Source organism: Ixodes scapularis, unplaced genomic scaffold (genome assembly GCF_016920785.2).
Source record: "Ixodes scapularis isolate PalLabHiFi unplaced genomic scaffold, ASM1692078v2 PGA_scaffold6__148_contigs__length_123643588, whole genome shotgun sequence".
In the NCBI taxonomy this organism is placed as follows: domain Eukaryota; kingdom Metazoa; phylum Arthropoda; class Arachnida; order Ixodida; family Ixodidae; genus Ixodes; species Ixodes scapularis.
The window spans coordinates 76,011,902-76,030,805 of NW_024609881.1; the positions used below are offsets into that span (position 1 = coordinate 76,011,902).

Here is an 18,904-nt window from a genome sequence, read left to right on the forward strand (position 1 = left end):
CATGCACCCATTCTGGGCGAAATATATAATTTTCATTCCTCTACTACATACTAGCGCCATGGCAAATACTTGGAAATAAGTCTGTCTTGAGAAAAACCGCTCCGAAGTGGACCTGGTTTTTCCATTTCGACGGTTTCGTCCCATTTTTAAAGTTTGAGCACCCGCGCCTTCACAGGGAACTTTTGGAGCACGGCTCATGCACCCATTCTGGGCGAAATATATAATTTTCATCTCTCTACTACATGCTAGTGCCATGGCAAATACTTGGAAATAAGTCTGTCTTGAGAAAAACCGCTCCGAAGTGGACCTGGTTTTTCCGTTTCGACGGTTTTGTCCCATTTTCAAAGTTTGAGCACCCGCGCCTTCACAGGGAACTTTTGGAGCACGGCTGATGCACCCATTCTGGGCGAAATGTATAATTTTCATCCCTCTTCTACATGCTAGTGCCATGGCAAATACTTGGAAATAAATCTGTCTTGAGAAAAACCGCTCCGAAGTGGACCTGGTTTTTCCGTTTCGACGGTTTCGTCCCATTTTTAAAGTTTGAGCACCCGCGCCTTCACAGGGAACTTTTGGAGCACGGCTCATGCACCCATTTTGGGCGAAATATATCATTTTCATCCCTCTACTACATGCTGGTGCCATGGCAAATACTTGGAAATAAATCTTTCTTGAGAAAAACCGCTTCAAACTAGACCTGGTTTTTCCGTTTCGACGGTTTTGTCCCATTTTTAAAGTTTGAGCACCCGCGCCTTCACATGGAACTTTTGGAGCACGGCTCATGCACCCATTCTGGGCGAAATATATAATTTTCATCCCTCTACTACATGCTAGTGCCATGGCAAATACTTGGAAATAAGTCTGTCTTGAGAAAAACCGCTCCGAAGTGGACCTGGTTTTTCCGTTTCGACGGTTTCGTCCCATTTTTAAAGTTTGAGCACCAGCGCCTTCACATGGAACTTTTGGAGCACGGCTCATGCACCCATTCTGGGCGAAATATATAATTTTCATCCCTCTACTACATGCTAGTGCCATGGCAAATACTTGGAAATAAGTCTGTCTTGAGAAAAACCGCTCCGAAGTGGACCTGGTTTTTCCGTTTCGACGGTTTTGTCCCATTTTTAAAGTTTGAGCACCCGCGCCTTCACAGGGAACTTTTGGAGCACGGCTGATGCACCCATTCTGGGCGAAATGTATAATTTTCATCCCTCTACGACATGCTAGTGCCATGGCAAATACTTGGAAATAAATCTGTCTTGAGAAAAACCGCTCCGAAGTGGACCTGGTTTTTCCGTTTCGACGGTTTCGTCCCATTTTTAAAGTTTGAGCACCCGCGCCTTCACAGGGAACTTTTGGAGCACGGCTCATGCACCCATTTTGGGCGAAATATATCATTTTCATCCCTCTAATACATGCTGGTGCCATGGCAAATACTTGGAAATAAATCTTTCTTGAGAAAAACCGCTTCAAACTAGACCTGGTTTTTCCGTTTTGACGGCTTCGTCCAACTTTTCAAATTTGGGCCTCCGCTCATCCACAAGGAACTTGTTTAGAACATTCGGGTCTTTAACTGGGAAAAATGATAAAATTTAAGTCCATCAAATCAATCATGGTACAACTGCATATCCTTGAAAATAAACCTCCTCGATGGGAAAGGCGTTCGAGCGAGGACGTTACGTAGTTCTCATTTTCCAATGTTCTCCTCGCTGGATCGACCGACATGTTTTTTACTTGATATTTTGAATTTATGTGCTTGACGTGTCATGAAGAGACCATCAAATACAGTCAGCTTCCTTGCCAAATAATCACTCAATATTCCCACTTTATTCGCCCTAAATGTAGCTTCGCCAAGGTCAATAATTTCTTAATGATTAATAACAATATTTCTATACCTTTTCTTAGCCACGATAAAATTTCTAAATGAAAAAACAAATAGTTGCTTTCTTTGTTTGGTAGTTTAGTGATCCCAGCAGCAGAATGCAGGAAACGATTCTGAACAGCTGGCTGATCGATTATGCGCCTGGTTCGACAAACTGGTCTCAGGAACCCGAGCAAATAAGTTTGAGAGAAGACAGAGCGTACACTACGCTTCCTGGATGTTTTTGCCTTGTCGCAGTTATATGGCAAATCTCGTATCTTTCTGTATTTTTAAATTAGGAAGGTTTGAAAATCACTTTGTGTGGCACGTTTGGGAGAGGTGCCCCAGAAGGATGTTTTTTCTACGCATTACAAAATATCATACAAATCACGAAACTTTGTCATATGATGGGGGGAGGGTTGTATTTATAATATAAAATTAAAATTTATTTCACTCACCTAATAATATATTTTAAAAACCGATCAAACCTGATACCACCCATAGTGGCTATGCATCAAATAATTTACTCGAATGAGGAACCTGCAGTTTATGCGCTGTAATCTTGACTTTTTTTGCGGAAGGATTGGATCGTGTTAGAGATTGGACGGGTAGCATGGCAAATCTGAAAAAATGTGATGTTGAGCAAATATTGCCGTATTTCTATATTTAATGCATTGCTTCTATGGGAGCGTTGCCATAATCCGCCAAGAGATGGCGCTAGCATGCGATGGCACAGATTTCTGGGGATGTCAAGCTAGACGGCAAGGCACATCATGGCGGATGCGCACAGTTGCCAGACTGTTTGATCAGTGCTGCCAGACTGGCGGCTGGATCAAAGAACCGCCGAACTCTCCCAGTATAAAAGGCTCTGGGCTGAACGTACGAGTGGGCTAGCGCACACCAGCGTGGAGCACATGGAGCGAAAGCTCGCGATGCAGAACCTAGGGATGTAACGTTGCCAGGGATCCTGGGTTCAATCTCCACCCCTGGCCGTTTCGATCTGGATGAGTATTGTACCGGCGTGCGGTCATGTACCACTACTACGTGATGCACGTTACAGACCACAGGCTAGCGATTGCACTGCACTGGCAGAATTTCTCATCTACCGCGAGTGACTCGTCATAACCTTAAAAACGTTTACCAACTACACGCTTTTTTAATATCCACACAACCCCAATAAAATATTATTAACCGTGCCTTTTACACAGATGACGTGCATCACATAGGTGGCGAGCCTTCTGCACAGGTGGAGTGAACGTGGTTTTTCCTGCACACAACAAACTAGGCTGATCATGCTTTGTGGTGAACCGACACAAAGGCAAACAGATGCGAGCGCATCGCTCGGTTCTCGCCGAGGTTCTCCCACACCACCAAATCGGGTTATCGGGATATTTATACAGCGTGTAGTTGGTCAGCCATTTAAAGTTGCGACGAGTCACACGCTGTAAATGAGCAATTTAGCCAGTGCAGTACAACCACTAGCCTGGGGTCTTTAACGTGCACCACGTAGTAGTGATACACGACCGCGCGCCGGTACGATGCTCATCCAGATCGAAACGGGCAGGTGTGGGGCTCGAACCCAGGATCCCTGGGTTCTGCAGCGCTAGCTTTCGCTCCACGCGCGTCGAGCTGGGTGTGCGCTTTAGCAAACTCGGCCACCGATCCCCCACCATATTGTTTAAGCACTAAAACCAAACGTGTAGAGAAATGAAGAAACCCTATTACACAACAAAAGAACTAGCCATCGTGCCTGAGCCAACCTCCACAGACTCTAGCGAACAGTGAGATTCATTTTCTGGATCTTGCTTAACACGTGAACTGTGAAACGAAGACGAAAGAAGTGCAGAATCCACGGTGCGCCCTCTGCCTGGGAGAACATACTGCCATCTAAGCGTTCAAATAAAAAGATCAGTTGTTAGTCAGCGATTGTCTTGTGTACTCCTTCCTTTTTGTGCTTATTCCTTTCGCGCTGTTTTTCACGAAGATTTTTTCCTTATATTATTTGGTTTTAGTTAGAAGCCAATGTCGGAATAATTATTTGTTTTTCTCCGTTTTGGGCGCTGCTGGCAGCTTGAGACTAGAGTACCTGTATAGGGAGTATTCACTGGTGGCCATAGCTGTGTGCGCGAATGCTGAGCGCGTGCTGGTGGCGAGCTTCCACCGTTCTTTTGCATCGTGCAATCCGTACCATCAAGAGTGCCGGTCTTAGCAGCCTATTGATGTGAGCTCGTTCTGAGCATGCGCTCTAAACAACACCCACAAATATGGCGTCCAGTGAATACTCCCTATTAGCCCCGTGCGCGACCGAAAGCGTCGCTGTGGTCGCCCTTCCACGATTGGCCGAACGCTGACTACGACGTCGGAAAGGGGATTTATCATCGACGGAAGTAAGAGGTATGAAAGAACTTTAATTTTGACGGTGTTGGCAGTGTTGCTTTAAGAGCTCAGTGATTTCAAGCTTCCACCATGCTATTTACAAACACCATCAAACTTGTCGGCAAGGTAATGACGTCACAAGGGGGAACCATGGGAGGGTGCCACCAAAACATCTCGCCGCTAATAAGCTCCCTAGGGGAGCCAGAGTTGCGAGTCTGTTTTCCACGTGCCGCCGCGCCGCTATTCGCCAAGATCCGATCATGTGAGGAGCCGGATCAAGTGCCGTGCAGGAAAGTAGATGTTGCACGCGCCCCGGCGTACGTTCCCCCGCTTTTGAGCGCGCCGCGGAGCCGCTATTCGCCGAATTTAGTCGCGTAACGAGAGGATCAACATGCCGTGCAGGAAAGACGGCACTACGGAGATGAACGCGCAAATCTGGCTCCCGTAGGGAGCCTATACAGGAAATCTACTTCAGATAATACCGCGGTTATAGTTACAGACGAGGCATGAAGCCTTGTACCGCATACGGCCGCTAGGAGAAGCAAGTGATCGCCTCACCTCACTTGCTAGAGTATGCGCCTGACATGCGAATCGTGTACAGGGTAGAGACAATGTACCGGGCGTGTGCTATATTAGTCATTATTTATTTTTGTGATTCAAAACTTACCCCGGCGGACTGTACGCCTCAAGTGAACCCTATATGATCCGAATATTAAGGCACCAAAATTAATTGGTTAATTTATTATGCGGAAACGTACACTACACTCAACTAGGCGCGTATGCCACCACTAGTTGACAATTTCCAATACGTCATTTAAGTTTTGCACCGTGATGTGGATAGTTCGCTTCACAACGAGTCGTGGACTGCTACGATATGCTACCCCCCGATGGACCCAACTGAGCGGCCCAAAAATCCATGGTAATGGCGCTCGTTTTTTTTCTTTTATTTGTCATCACCGGCTAAAGCAACCACGCACGGTGAATGTGCCGTAATCCTGGCTTTTTTTTTCTGCTTGGCTGGTTTAGCCGGTGGTAGCCAACCAACAAAACCGACCAGCGCCGTGACGTGGCTCTTTTGGCAATGCATAATTGGCTCCGTCAGATAGTGGTGTGGGATCCGGTCGGACATGGTGTGAAACGTAGTACATGGTCTGCGCAGAGACGCTGGCTTCCGGGTTTTCCGGAAACACCAAATAGCCCCACACGAAAACCACCACACCTTTCACATTACGACGGGTCGTATCGGGACGAGACCTTTCGAAAAAAGAAAAAAAGATTGTAGCGTTGATATATTTTTTTTTTTTTAAAGAAGGCCAACGAGGGTCACATATTGGGGACGACTTCTGCTATAGCGTTAGACTTGGACCGATAGTTTTAATTATTTAAAGGAGCACTCGTGCGATTTTTTTTTAGCTAGCCATACTATCTGTATTTTCTTAATCCGCGGCGTTCACCCTTTTCCGGTATGTTATTTAGTATCCAGAAATTCGTGATAGTTATGGTGAAATCGGCAAATAAACATGTTCCAAAAACCAACATTCAAATATACCAGCACTTTTCAGTGCCGTGACGTCAATGGAAGGCAGGCTTGCCAGTCGAGCATGAAGTCTACAAAATAGACTATGCCGAGCATTTGGTCTATGCTGGTGAACAGGTACAGGAGCCGGCTTCCAAAGCATTTATTCGTCACCATGAAAATGCTTGGAATTCATTTGGAATCAAATCTACAGTCCAAAGAGTGAACACATCATGCCTTCCACTGGCATCACTTTTTTCTTGCGGCCTGTAGAGACCTTCAGTTTCAAAAACACGGTGAAGACCAAAATTTTTAATGTAATAACTTCGTGAAAAACAAAACAAATATTTTGACCTAATATTTGGGATACTACTTTAGTGATGTTCGTTTATGTTAAGAGAATTTTCAGGCGAATTGGGGATCATAAAGAATGCGCCGGAGTACCCCTTTAACAGGAGCCTCAGCGGGGCGCTGACAAAGCTTTCATCACCGCTCTGCCCAACGTTGGCATTTTTGAGGTGACACGGAAAATTCAACGCTGTGGCTTGGTTATCTCTAGCATCCACTTGGTTGTCAACATCTCACAGGCAATCTGTTTTTGTATGCTCCGGGATTCAGGATGGCTGGTATCAGTTAATTGAGGTGTCCGAAATGCTAGACGAATGTTGGGCCTGCTGGTACGTTGCCCCATAGTCTAGGTTCTTCAGTTCCATCGGCTCCCATGGTACGCGTCCGCTTGAATTAAATCATCCAGCATTGTGCAAATTTGAAAAGGAGCCATCACTAGCGCGTTCGTCCTTGTTTTAATGGCAAAAGCAAACCGCAGAAAGTTTTCTTTTTTTCTGTCTCACGTTTTTTTTTTTATTATAATACTTTCTGGTCAGTAGCTTTATACGTGGCATGAACGTGACGTCATCGAATCGTGCCGATGGTCATTCTTACTTATTCTAACAAAACAAAAAGGCAACTTATATATTGTAAGCAGTGAGAGAGTGCAGTCGAGCTGGTAATTAATCGACATCTTGTAAACCCTGAGATGGGGAACGATAAAAAAAAACGGACGAACACAACAAAATCATCCGTTTTTTTATCGTTCCCCATCTCAGGGTTTACAAGATATCGAACTTATATATGCTGCTGAGAAAAATCACCCAGAATGGAGCCCACCCCAACAGCAAGCAGCTCATATGACGGCAATGCGAGGAATATATAGGTGTGACCGCGTGTTATAGCGCTGGCCGCTCAGCATTGGGCGGCAGGAGAGGGTCTGGGGAGCGCTCGCTTGATATTACTCCCATTTGTCAAGGTTGTGCGCACAGTTAACCTGAAGTGTTACTACTCGTACGTCATAAAAACAATGTGTTATATGCAGTCATAGGCGACATTGTAATCTTCGGTCGCGGCATGTTCCCAGTATGCCTGCTTTGTACTTTTATATCCTTAGAACATGTGTGAAAGCACGGTTTTGGAACCAAGGTGACGAGGCCGTCATTCAAGGAACAAAGACGTCCCAGTCTCTGTTCGAGAACCGTATTTTTAGTTTAGGAGTTAGTAGCGCTGCGGTAGCGCCTTTAGAAACATATTGAGCAGAAGCTGACGCACAAAATGTCTAGACGAAGGGGCAGAAGTGAAACCGTGCCACCGTTGAACCAGCCATGTACCGGGTGATTCAAGGAAACGGCAGGCTCTTTAAATCGACCGGAAAATTCAGTTTCTTAACCTATCGCGCTAAGACTTTGTTCAGCGTTGCCCAAAGATGGTGCATTGTTTTCGTAAAATTTGCAAAGAGCGAACTTGCCTGAGAAAAATGTAAAGAAATAAAAAGTCTTAGCTCCTATGGAAACGCAGCGACGCCACCGGTCTGCAAACAACACGGCGCCGTTTCGCACGGGAGACAAGAGATGGCGCAAGCGGTCGCGACGCCAACTGCCGCCGACGAACAAACAGACGACGCCGAGAGATGGCGTATTCAGCAGACAAGGAACTGCAGTTCCTTGTTGTTATCGCGCCTGTTTTTGTTTCTGCGACTGTCGCCGCCCGCGGAACGCGCTACGCTTTTGAGTCGAAAAGATTGTCTGCTAAAGACGCTGGCTCTCGGCGCCGTATGCTCGTTCGTTGGCGGCGTTCGTTGCGCCATCTGTTGTCTCCCGTGCGAACCGGCGCTGTGTTGTTTGAAGACGCGGTGGCGTCGCTGCGTTTCCATAAAAGCTAAGCCTTTTTCTTTCTTTACTTTTTCCTGAGGTAAGTTCGCTCTTTGCAAATTTTACAAAAAAAAGAAAATAAATGCACCATCTGTGGGCAACGCTGCACAAAGTCATAGCGCGATAGGTTAGGAAACCGAATTTTCCGGTCGATTTAAAGAGCCTGCCGTCTCCTTGAATCACCCGGTATAATATTAAGCCAGCTCCACAGAGCCCTGTTTTAGTTTCCTTTACTCTTCAACCTATCGTGCCTGGTGACACACCAGATCACCAAACACTCACTCCATGCACACGCGTAAAACACCACTTTCTTAAGAATCCCTTTTCCACGCTTATTAAGGGTCACCATTAGGGGCGGATTGTGTAAAACGTTTCGCAGACCTGTTTTGTCGACCTCATAGTTGTTATGTCGCTAAAAACGAATAATTTCTTCATAAAAAAAACAAAAAACAAAAAACAAAAAAAAAACGGTGTACGTGAGTTTCTTTAATACAATAGAGTTGACCTTGGAGTGCTCTGGGGGAGGGAGGGGAGGTGGTCGCCCCCCCTCCCCCCCCCCCTATCATAAATGTGTTTATGTTCACCATCGGGTCAAATTGAAACGCTTTTGTGCATACGCTTCACTACGGAAGCTTACATGTACTGACGAAAGAAGGCAAAGCTTACTTTGTTTTGCCGCTGATTAAAAATCGGTGTTTGTTCTGATGGTCAGATTATAGTCACTGACAAGCTGAGAACAGCAAAAAAAGGGTTCCATGTCCCGTGCACCTCGAGATTACGCGCGCAACAAAAGCACCGCCGAAGTCATAAAGCGCGTGCTGAATGCCGATTGTTCGAAAGACACGCCCTGCCGTTCTTACTTTATCAATGACTATAGTCCCATAAGTAAACATAGTGTTTTGCATGTCTTTCGAACGAAAACTTCGACTTACCCATCAATGCGAGAGCCCGGTCCAGCTCCTCCCTGAAGATTTCGAGCGTCTGGCGTACGCCCGCTTCACCCTGCGGGTGTTAGTACACGCATCAGGAGTTCTAATCTCACCAGGCGATGACAAGTATAGGTAAATATCAATGTCACTCTAGAAATGAGTGTGATTCATAACTTAAAAAGAGTACTATCTAGGGCTGGGCGTCGATTAAAAATTTTAACCCGATTAATCGCCACCCTTTAATCGATTAATTAGTCGATTAATCGGTTACGTTAATTTTTATAAATAATTCATTAAAAAGAATGGGCAACAACTCGTCTTGCCTTTAAAGACTTATTTTACTCTCTGTTACACGGCGCAAAGGACATTTAGAATTGAGGATACATATAGTTCAACGATTCAAAGACACTCACATATTTTTTCTCCAGCTCCAAAGACAAAGAAGTGTGTCCACATTCTCCGACAGGAAGACAAGAAGTCAGAGCTTGGGCGATGCTTTCTTCTTTTTTTCAGAGGAAGGAACTTCGATGGAGAAGGCGTTGATTGTTTGCGTTTTGGCGGATGGTTTCTTGCTGCAGCTACATGGGTGCTTCGCTCGTAGGCGATACTGAAGCGAACTTACGCTTCCACTGTACGAAAACGGATTTTTGCAGATGATGCAGTGGACTTCTTTCGAGTTAAAAACTTCACCGCTGGAGATTACTTTAAACCAAAACTTTCCAGCGATATTGCCTTCCATACTCGTGAACTCTTCCAGTTTTACATGCCGAATACTGGAACAAGTAACCATGGCGTTGTTAGCTTCCCAGGTTGTTTTTCTGCTTGTTTGTCTTGCCTAGGCAGGATGTGTAATCGATCCTCAACACGTGAAGTTTCGCGGTCGCGCGGGGATCAATTGCGGGCCCGACTTGTTCGTCTGGCCTCGGCAGAACTGTAATGTATATCCTCGAACACGTGACGCTTCGCGAGCGCGAGAATTGAACCTTGCTCATAGCACCTTGCTGGGAACGGACTTCTTTTGAGTACCGATTAAAAAACTGATTAACCGGTTAAAAAATTTGATCGCGATTAAGGCCTTAATCGATTAATCGGAAGGTTAATCGATCAATTGCCCAGCCCTACTATTTACGAAGATTGGAGAAGAACCGCAGGGCTACAAAGGTGTCGAGTATGACATGTTACTGATGCCTGAGGGACAGGAAATTGAGTAAGTTTATATACTCACATAAATATAAGTCATAGAATTCTAGAATAGTTTAATTCTTAACATGACACAGAAAGAATAATACAAACTGCAGACAACAGACGACAAAGATGTCTTTCACAGAAAAAACGATCACATATCGTTTCGACTTGAGGGCATGTTCGCGTTCCTTGTCCAGAGTTCGTAGTTATTATTTCTTTGTCGAGTGGAACACGCTCTACATTTAATTTAGGCTTTTTTCATCTATGTGTCGGAACTAATTGTATATCCGTCACAAACTTTGTTTTGTTTTCTTTTTTCTTCGACAGTTTGCAGTGTCACTTTTATTGATTTTAATCGAACAGTGACGGCGTATGCGAACCTGCGTAGACTTTCCAACTTTCTCAAACTAAATAAGACGGGGTTCGGAATAATAATAATAAAAAAATAAAGTGAAAGAGGAAGAAACAAAGCGACAGAAGGCTGCGTCACGCTTACAAATATTAGGCATTTCACAAATGGCAATCGTTTTTTTCTGTCGTTATGTTCCTTTCTCTTCCAATTAGGATTATTCTCGCTCTCCACGCAGCCTCGGATGATTTAAGATAATGGTAATCCAGTATCACTTACTGCGACGAAGTAGTTACAATGTAATAAATATTTTGTCTGTCATGTCATAAAAACAACAGCACGCGTACTTTCGAACAATTGTATTACTTATTTAACTGACATATACTGGAGTGACATGGGCAGCCTCAACCGCGGTGAACTCACGTTTAACTGATGTTACGCGTTTCCAAAGTTGCCACGCTATACTCTCGAATAGCTATTTCAAAAGTAGTGAGGGGGATCGGTGGCCGAGTGGTCTAGCGCACACCAGCTCGGAGCACGTGGAGCGAAAGCTCGCGCTGCAGAACCCAGGGATCCTGGGTTCGAGCCCCACCCCTGCCCGTTTCGATCTGGATGAGCATCGTACCGGCGTGCGGTCGTGTATCACTACTGCATGATGCACGTTAAAGACCCCAGGCTAGCGGCTGTACCGCACTGGCTAAATTTCTCATCTACAGCTGGGAGACTCGTCGCCCCTGTGAGGCAGACCAAGTTCTAGGCTGTATAAACACACACACAACCCAATTTTTTTTTTCAAAAGTAGTGAAGAGTGCACGTGCACTGCTCTGATGGGCGTTTAAGATGCCCAGGCGCACGTGCGCCCATGGCTTTGACTGAATGGCTTCAGAATGTTGTCCGAAAGTATCGTGTTGCAACTGTGGCTTAGGAATACTTCCGTTAAGCGTGTCCGTGTCATATCCCTCAATTAGAGGGACTGCGTCCATGAAGATTTCTTCGATATTTAAATGAGAGAGAATCCGACTGATAGTAAGACAACTTTTTTCTTTAAGTATCTTTAGAAGAACTAGACTCTTGGTTTAGACAAAAAATTAGACGAGTTAAATTTTAATAAACATCTTGTAGGCTAAGGCTATCTTGAGTCTAATGAGGTTCTGTTCCTGCAAGCGGAAAACTTCATATCAGAGCTAATATTTCATCTTCCTAATTTTATTTATTTGAGAAAACTGCCGGCCAACTTTTGAGGGCCAATGCATGGTGGTGGAAAGATAACGCCAGGGAATGCTAGATCGCGTACATACAGGAGTGGAAATAAAACAAACAGGTAACTTATTCATTGGCAACAAAGAAAAGATCATCGATTGCACTAGCAAACGGAGCAGCAGAAACAATAGCTGTCACACCCTGTGGGGCAACGCATTCCACTCGCACACGGTTCGAGGAAAAATTGAATGTTTAAAAACATCTTTCTTGCAACGGAACTCACGGAGTAGTTTTTCATGTTTCTGCATTGTATCACGGCTATCATTATACTGCAGATACTTATCAAACTTTATCATGTATTATGTTATGCAAAAATTTCAAACGTTTTAATTTTCTTTTACGTGATAACTCGGTTAGACCGGATGCTGCATACAACGGTGTCACATGTGAGTCTTTGGCGTACGATTTATAAATGAATCTAAGAGATGTTTTTTAATGCTTTCTAACTGATCAACATGCGAATGTTAATAAGGTCCCGTAATATATCAGCATATTCCAGCAGAGGCCGGGTTAGAGATTTATACGCCGTGAGCTCTGTCTCAGAAGTACAGTCCCCCGCAATATGAAAGATCCACTGGGAGCGCGTGGCCGAGGCGGTGGCTGGCGGGGGCGCTGCGAGCGCTCCGGGCAATTCAATTCAACTTGGAGAGGAGGACGCTCACTCGGGACTCAGCACAAACTGATAAGCGCGTTGCGCTTTGACTGAGCCTCGGGTGAGCGTCCTCCCCCGCAATATGAAAGACCTAAAGTCCCGCGATGTTTTTCACTGCGTTTTACAAGTACCGTCCTTCTTTGCCGCGCCGACATCTGTTTCTATTGGAGGAGAGCGATGTCACGTGATTTCCGGAATCGTCGCCACTTCCGTCCGCCATTTGCTTCCAAGCTGCTCGGCTGCTCCGTCCGCTCGCGTGTTTCGTGATACTCGCCGACGACTTGAGCTCGACGTCCTGGTGTTTCTAGACCGTAATGACGCAAGTGAAGTAGTAAGCGTTTGTGTTAGATGACGGGGTGTTGCGCTTTTGGGTGCAGCCACAGTTCTGGTACTGGAAAAAGGTTGTTCGCCGTTCCGCTTCGGAAAGCCGATCTGAAGTGGCAGAAGGCATGGCTCCACATGATTGGGAGGAAAAACTTCGTCCCTACCAGAAGCAGCAAGCTTTGTGAGGTGAGCATTTCTGGGCTAGTTACCTCTTCCACACACGTTCACATAGGTACTCATGCAATATTTTTCCTGACGCGCCTGACTGCCGAACTCGGTCTCAGCTGAAATGCGGCCTCGGTGCTCTGCCGTTTTAGCCCGTTGTTTTTCACTCGAAAACCCGGTTGTTCGCCGGCAAAGTTTTTCGCGTAGTCTGAGTTTTTAAGGGACACGATATGAATAGATGAAGCCGCCGATTGGCCGCTTCAGCTGTGAGTGTCTCGCAGTGAACCTCTAGGAAACACGAAAAGCTACTACCGAGGACAACATGAGCCGAAAACGCCTTTCATGTTTCTTTGGCTTATCACCTGTTTTTGAGAGAGCTGTGGTCCGAACTAGGAATAGAAAGCGAAGTTGAGGAATAATGGAGCTTGTGGGAGTCGCAGAAAAAGGTTGGATCGGGTGTTCCAGCTCGTACTGTCCGCGCGCGTGGAGGGCGTACAATTCGCGGCACTGTTAGCGCGAACAGAGCATCGGTGTCTCTACGTATTTTACTTCCATGGAGTGTTGCTTGGCGCCAAATTTTACCGCTTAGGTTAGCGTCCCTAATTAGCCCTTCCCACCGCGCAAGCAGTTTTGATGACCAACTTTTTATTCCGATAGAGAAAAAAGCGGCGATCACTCTTCTGTACTAACAGTGTGATGCTCTCTACCTCCAAACAAAGTCGAATTTTTTAGTGTTCTCAGTGCACTGTCCCGTGAATTGCAAGTTAGCCCTGTTCATTCTCGACAGGACCATTTTTCACCGGATCAGTTTGAACCTCGGATCTGGCAGTGCCATGGCATCAAAAAACTTAACCCAGACACTGTCACAGCAACTTTGGCCATAGGCTGCCAAAGCCATTTCGATGACCACCGCGAGAAAGGGAAATGGGAAACATCCAAGGTAAGTTGACGCAGTCAGAGATGGTGAATTTGCAGTCACTTGGTTGCTAGATTTGGTATTAAAATGCTACCTATTTTAAGCAGGAGAGCCGTTGTAGGAGGAAGACAGCATCCAGACGCTTCCATCTCTGCCTTCAACTGCTGCTCTCACAGGTGTCGTATTTCCTCCTTCACAGATTATTGAGAATATGCTTGTCCAAGGTGATGAATGAATGCAAGTAGCATTGAACTGCATACTGACAAAGTTTGCAATTTCAGCACAAGCCTTGCCCTCGCATACAGAGGCACAATCCAGCAAAGTGCAAAACTGCGACCAGGAGTCTGTGCCTCAGGCGGGCCCCCCAGTTGGTGAGTCACACGCAATTCCAGCATTTAGTAGCCGGGCACAGGCAGCGCCATGCAGTCACAATCATCCTTAACTCAAAGCGTGTGCCAGGCATACTCTGGGCTAATTCTTCTGTTCCTTCTTTTTCGGCTTGTACTTGCCCATCTCAAATGTGGTATGTGCTTTCTTGGGCATTCCTGCAACAATTGACTATTCTGCCATGCGTATATGTGCAGTATGTACCGAGGACATCATAAACAAGTATTGGAATTTATGTCAGCATGCTCTTCTGTGCTTTGGATAAGTGTTGATTTGCACCATACATTCGTCTCTGCCAGGGGCGGATGCAGGAATTTCCTGAGGGGGGTTGGGGTCAGCATACCATATGTTTAGGAACCCCCTCCCCCTCGTTTCACGTCCTAAATTTTACACATGCAAAAATCAAGAGGGGGGTCAGGACATCCGGACCTCCCTCTAAATCCGCCCCTGGTCCCTGCTGTAATGAACAGCGTGAGTGGAATTTAACTGCCTGCTGACTAAATTCGCGGCTTCAGCACGAGCCTTGCCCATACTCACAGCCACCCACTCCAGTGAGATGCAAAGCTGCGACAGGGAGTTTATGCCCAATGCGGATGCTGCAGTTGGTGAGTAACATGATGGCCAGACACAAATGCTGCATGACATTGTTAGTGTGAGTACAACTGCGGCACTCTTTACATTTTACTTTGAATTAGTAAATGCTGGCACCAAATAATAGGGTGCAACTTTGTGCCCCATATGAACATTTTTCATCCCTTGTTTGCATTAACAGTGTGGCACTATGTTAGGTCAGAACCATCCTTAACACCAGTGGGGTGAGGCGTACAAAATTCATGCCATAAACCGATCTCACCAGCCAGTTCGACTACGCGCCATCGCTGTCGCAATGCATTGAGGGAACTTCAGTCTTTCTGCACGTGCCCGAAACACTGGAACTCCGCGCGTGAGACAGCACAAGCCGTTTCGGGCACCACCGTCTACCTATTGTGAACTAAAGTTATGGCGGCTTCATGCATGCGCAGAACGCTTGGTAAGGTGGGTCTATTGGTGGCAGGACGACAACAATTTCTTTCTTTTTGTCTCTATTGGTTCCTCTCAAAACAAATGCATTTCTGTGACCATTGACTTCTCTGCCATACAAATGTCTGCTGCATGCACCATATTGTGGGGTTTCATTTTGTGCCTTCAAAATTTACAGGTTCACTGCAAGTCTCGGTACAAAAATCGAACGTGGCAGGCTCCATCCTAATAAGAACTGTTGGTCAGCGCTCTGTGCTTAAACAAAGTAAGTCAATGCCAAAGGGTGCAATATTGCTTTTGCATGAAATTACACACAGAACATATAAGTGCTTTATGCCCATTCTCGATTAATGCTGCAGGGAGCAACTCCCTCCACTATTATGAGCATTCCTTATAAAAGTACAAATGACAGCCGTGTGTAGAAGTGAACGACAAAACTGACGCTGGCTGTTCTCTTTGCTCGATACTCAGGAGCGGTTCCCTCATTCCTGGCAGCAGGCTCCTCCGTCCAGCCATGTACACCGCAGGGGACGACTGCCTCAAAGGGTGAGACGTTTCCCTGATTGAATGGCAGCCATGTGTAGAAGTGAACGACAGGACTGATGCTGGCTGTGCTCTTTGCTCGCTACTCAGGTGCGGTTCCCTCATCCCTGGCAGCAGGCTCCTTCTTCCAGCCAGGTACACCACAGGGGACGAGTGCCTCGAAGGTTAAGGCATTTCCCTGAACGAATGACAGTCGTGTGTAGAAGTGAACAGTAGGACTGATGCTGGCTGTGCTCTTTGCTTGCTACTCAGGTGCGGTACCCTCATTCCTGGCAGCAGGCTCCTCCGTCCAGTCATGTACACCTCCCCAGGGTCCAATAGGTCAATCAATTTTTGGTGCTCCCCTTCTTCGTCATCGGTTGCCCAGATTCCTCGCCAGAAATTAATCACCTGATCAACATCAATGTTCTCGTCCATCTCCTTCTGGTCTTCGTCAAGTTTCCGGTAGAAGGCAGACCGATTGAGCTCGAACAGCTTGTTCGTTTTCCGATACACAATCCGGTTTGCCGCAGTGGCTCGTTTTTTGTGAAAGACTGCCCTTTCCTCTTCGATCTAGTCCTCAAGCTTCTTCAACTGGTCCTTATTGTTAGAGTGGTACTGGTTGGCTTAGCAAATTCGTTTTAATGCTCTCGAGGGAGCCTTGTTCTGTATGACTGGCGACAATTTGCAGCTGTTGACTAAGCTCCTTTATCTTTAATTTAATGGCCTCCTTCCAGTTCAACTTCCTTTTGTCACCTCCTCATATAACAGCTGGCAAGCGCAGATCAAATCATTCAGCTCTGCTAGAATATGCACCTTCTTTTCTAGCTCGATCCCAATGACCTGATTGTTTACTTCCTGATTGTATACCTTTCTTGTTCTTTTTCGGTCAGTTTGGTGATTAAGGGCCAGCTCAATGTTACTGTCCAGCAGATTCTTTATAAACGGCCATTCTTTCTTCGGCCACCTGACCACTGCCCGATTGAGTAGGCTGTTGTTGATTTTTACACTGGGTATGCTTGTTTTTTATCGTTGTCAACGTTACATTCTTGTTATGCTTCCGATTATACTTGATTGTTATTTTTGGCCACCAATCATTGGGCATCCGTCTATGTGGTCCTTTACTTCGCTCGATCACCAGGGCCAACCATCTTTTTGGTGTTGTCGTCTCCCTGTCGGCTCTCCTCACAATCGCTGCAAAAGCCACTTCTCTGTCACTGAAAATTCTCATCATCATCGCCATTCAGGTCGGTTGGTGGTCATCGCCGGTTGGGTTGGCACTTTTGTTATCATCGGCAATGGCTGCTGGGGTTCGTGCTGAGTGCGTTAGTGGCCGTTGCACTCACGAGACATCGTTGATTTCGGAAAAGTTTTCAGTTCCAACGCTCGGAGAATTTTTATTTAGCGTTTCCATCCCTGTTTGGCAGTGACAGTCGTTGGTTTTCCGATAAACACCAGAAATCCAGTATCTCGGCCCTCAAAAAATTGGAAACACTACCACCATGGACATCTTTATCTTTTTGAAGTGCTAATAGGAGAAAGGGAGGACACACTTATGTGAAGAGAAAGACCAGGACTTGATCGCATGCAAGAAAAGCATTCATGGCGTCTTCTCTATTGTAAGGGTGCTGGTAGAGTGGGCTGGAGGGGTATGGTGTGCTCATTTTCTGCTTTGGCATAGTAGGCTGGAAGTGATGCTGTGGGTGCTCTTCTTCACACTTCCATCCTGGATCACTAAAATGGAGCGAAGTAGGCAATGAGCACACCTCCCCCTCTAGCTCACCCTAGCAGCTGTTTCTCTTCGTGTTATCTTTTATTTTAAGCATATTCTCCTAATTTCCTGTGGAATGACTTGTTCGACTGCAACATTGATTGCTTCCTAAAAAGATCTTGAATAAAAAAAAAATAAAAAAAATCTGCGTTGTCTTCCAAGACACTTTCTTCATATACACAAACTTCATACATATCATAACATCTGGCAGTTCAATTAAATTGCAACAAAGTTGGGCTCTTCCCATATTTACTATTTATGTGCTTTGCATTTGCGTGAACCCAATTACATTAATTATATTTTACTGCACTGCTCATGAGTTTCAACACTTGTCTTTAGAGATATACAGTATATATAATCGCAGGACAAGAGCTGAAATAAACAAAAATGTCTGCACAATGCACGTGCTTCGTGTTGTGTTGTCCTTCCTTCCCCCCAGTCTCGGGGGTTTTGTCTAAAAAAATATATACGTGGATGTTACAGTGGAAGCTAGGCAGAAAAAAGTAGACAGAGACATTAAACACGTTCATAACGAATTCCTTGAACGCGATCTAATAAAGTTGATCTTGGATTCACCGTTTAATGTGGCGAAATAATAAAAGTTGTATGCAACATTTCTTCACTGCACACTGAAGGTATGCTATCCAGCAATCAAAAACAGCGAACGTTGCCAGCTAGAATCCTTCACAGAGTTATTTGAGACCTAACAAGGCTCCGTAGTAGAGGTTCGAGGACGAGATTGCCCGTTATCGCATGTGGGGATAACACGTGCGATGGTGTAACTTCACCCGAAATATTGTTTGGATCTCGCACCGATCTCGCACCGTCGAAACTCGCCAAGGTCACTACTTTGCACGACGTTTGTTTTCCATCCAAACACTGCTACTAGTACTTATAACAAAATGCGTGTTGAAGTCATGTAGATACACCCCAAAATAACGAGTTCCAGACGCGTTTGCGTCTACACCGTGCACACGTTTGCGTAGCATTACCAACGCTCGCCACGAGGGAGAATGGTTGCAAACAAAATAGAGTTCTCACAATAGCTTAACCATGCGGCTCTATCGACGACGGAATGAAATTTTCACAAGGTATTTGTCTTTATTACAAATATAAATAGTTTATTGTAACGCAGGCGCGCACATATCTAGCATCGCCGAGAGCATTGCTCGCGAAAGCTCTCGCTGCGGTATGATAGGGATTGCGGCAAAATATTGATATATATATGTTCTTTTGCGAAAATAACAGCTTACCTTCGATTCACGTAAGTAACCCGATGATATCCAAATTAATTTCACGCGCTGGAAATTACCAAAACAAGGAAGACTACGCTACTGCTGACCACATAACAACACAGCGGAACCGCCCTCCCGTCTGACGTTAGGAAGCGAATGGCGGCGCTAGAGAGGGAGAGGGGAAAATTTTGGGGAGAAAAAGGAATCGTAGATGGAAAGGAGGAAAGTTGTCGCTACC

At 45.6% G+C, this 18,904-nt stretch overlaps 1 protein-coding gene and 1 pseudogene across 1 annotated transcript in view; one reads left to right on the forward strand and one right to left on the reverse strand.

Moving 5' to 3' along the window:
- The window catches only part of LOC8030277 (hydroxyacid oxidase 1-like), a 47,045-nt gene that overhangs the window by 9,772 nt on the left and 18,369 nt on the right, over positions 1-18,904 (reverse strand). The window contains exon 8 of the mRNA XM_040210210.1: positions 8,884-8,953. Coding sequence (XP_040066144.1) covers positions 8,884-8,953 — 70 coding nt within the window. The remainder of the gene's footprint in view (positions 1-8,883; positions 8,954-18,904) is intronic.
- Positions 12,675-15,825, forward strand: LOC115330660 (annotated as a pseudogene).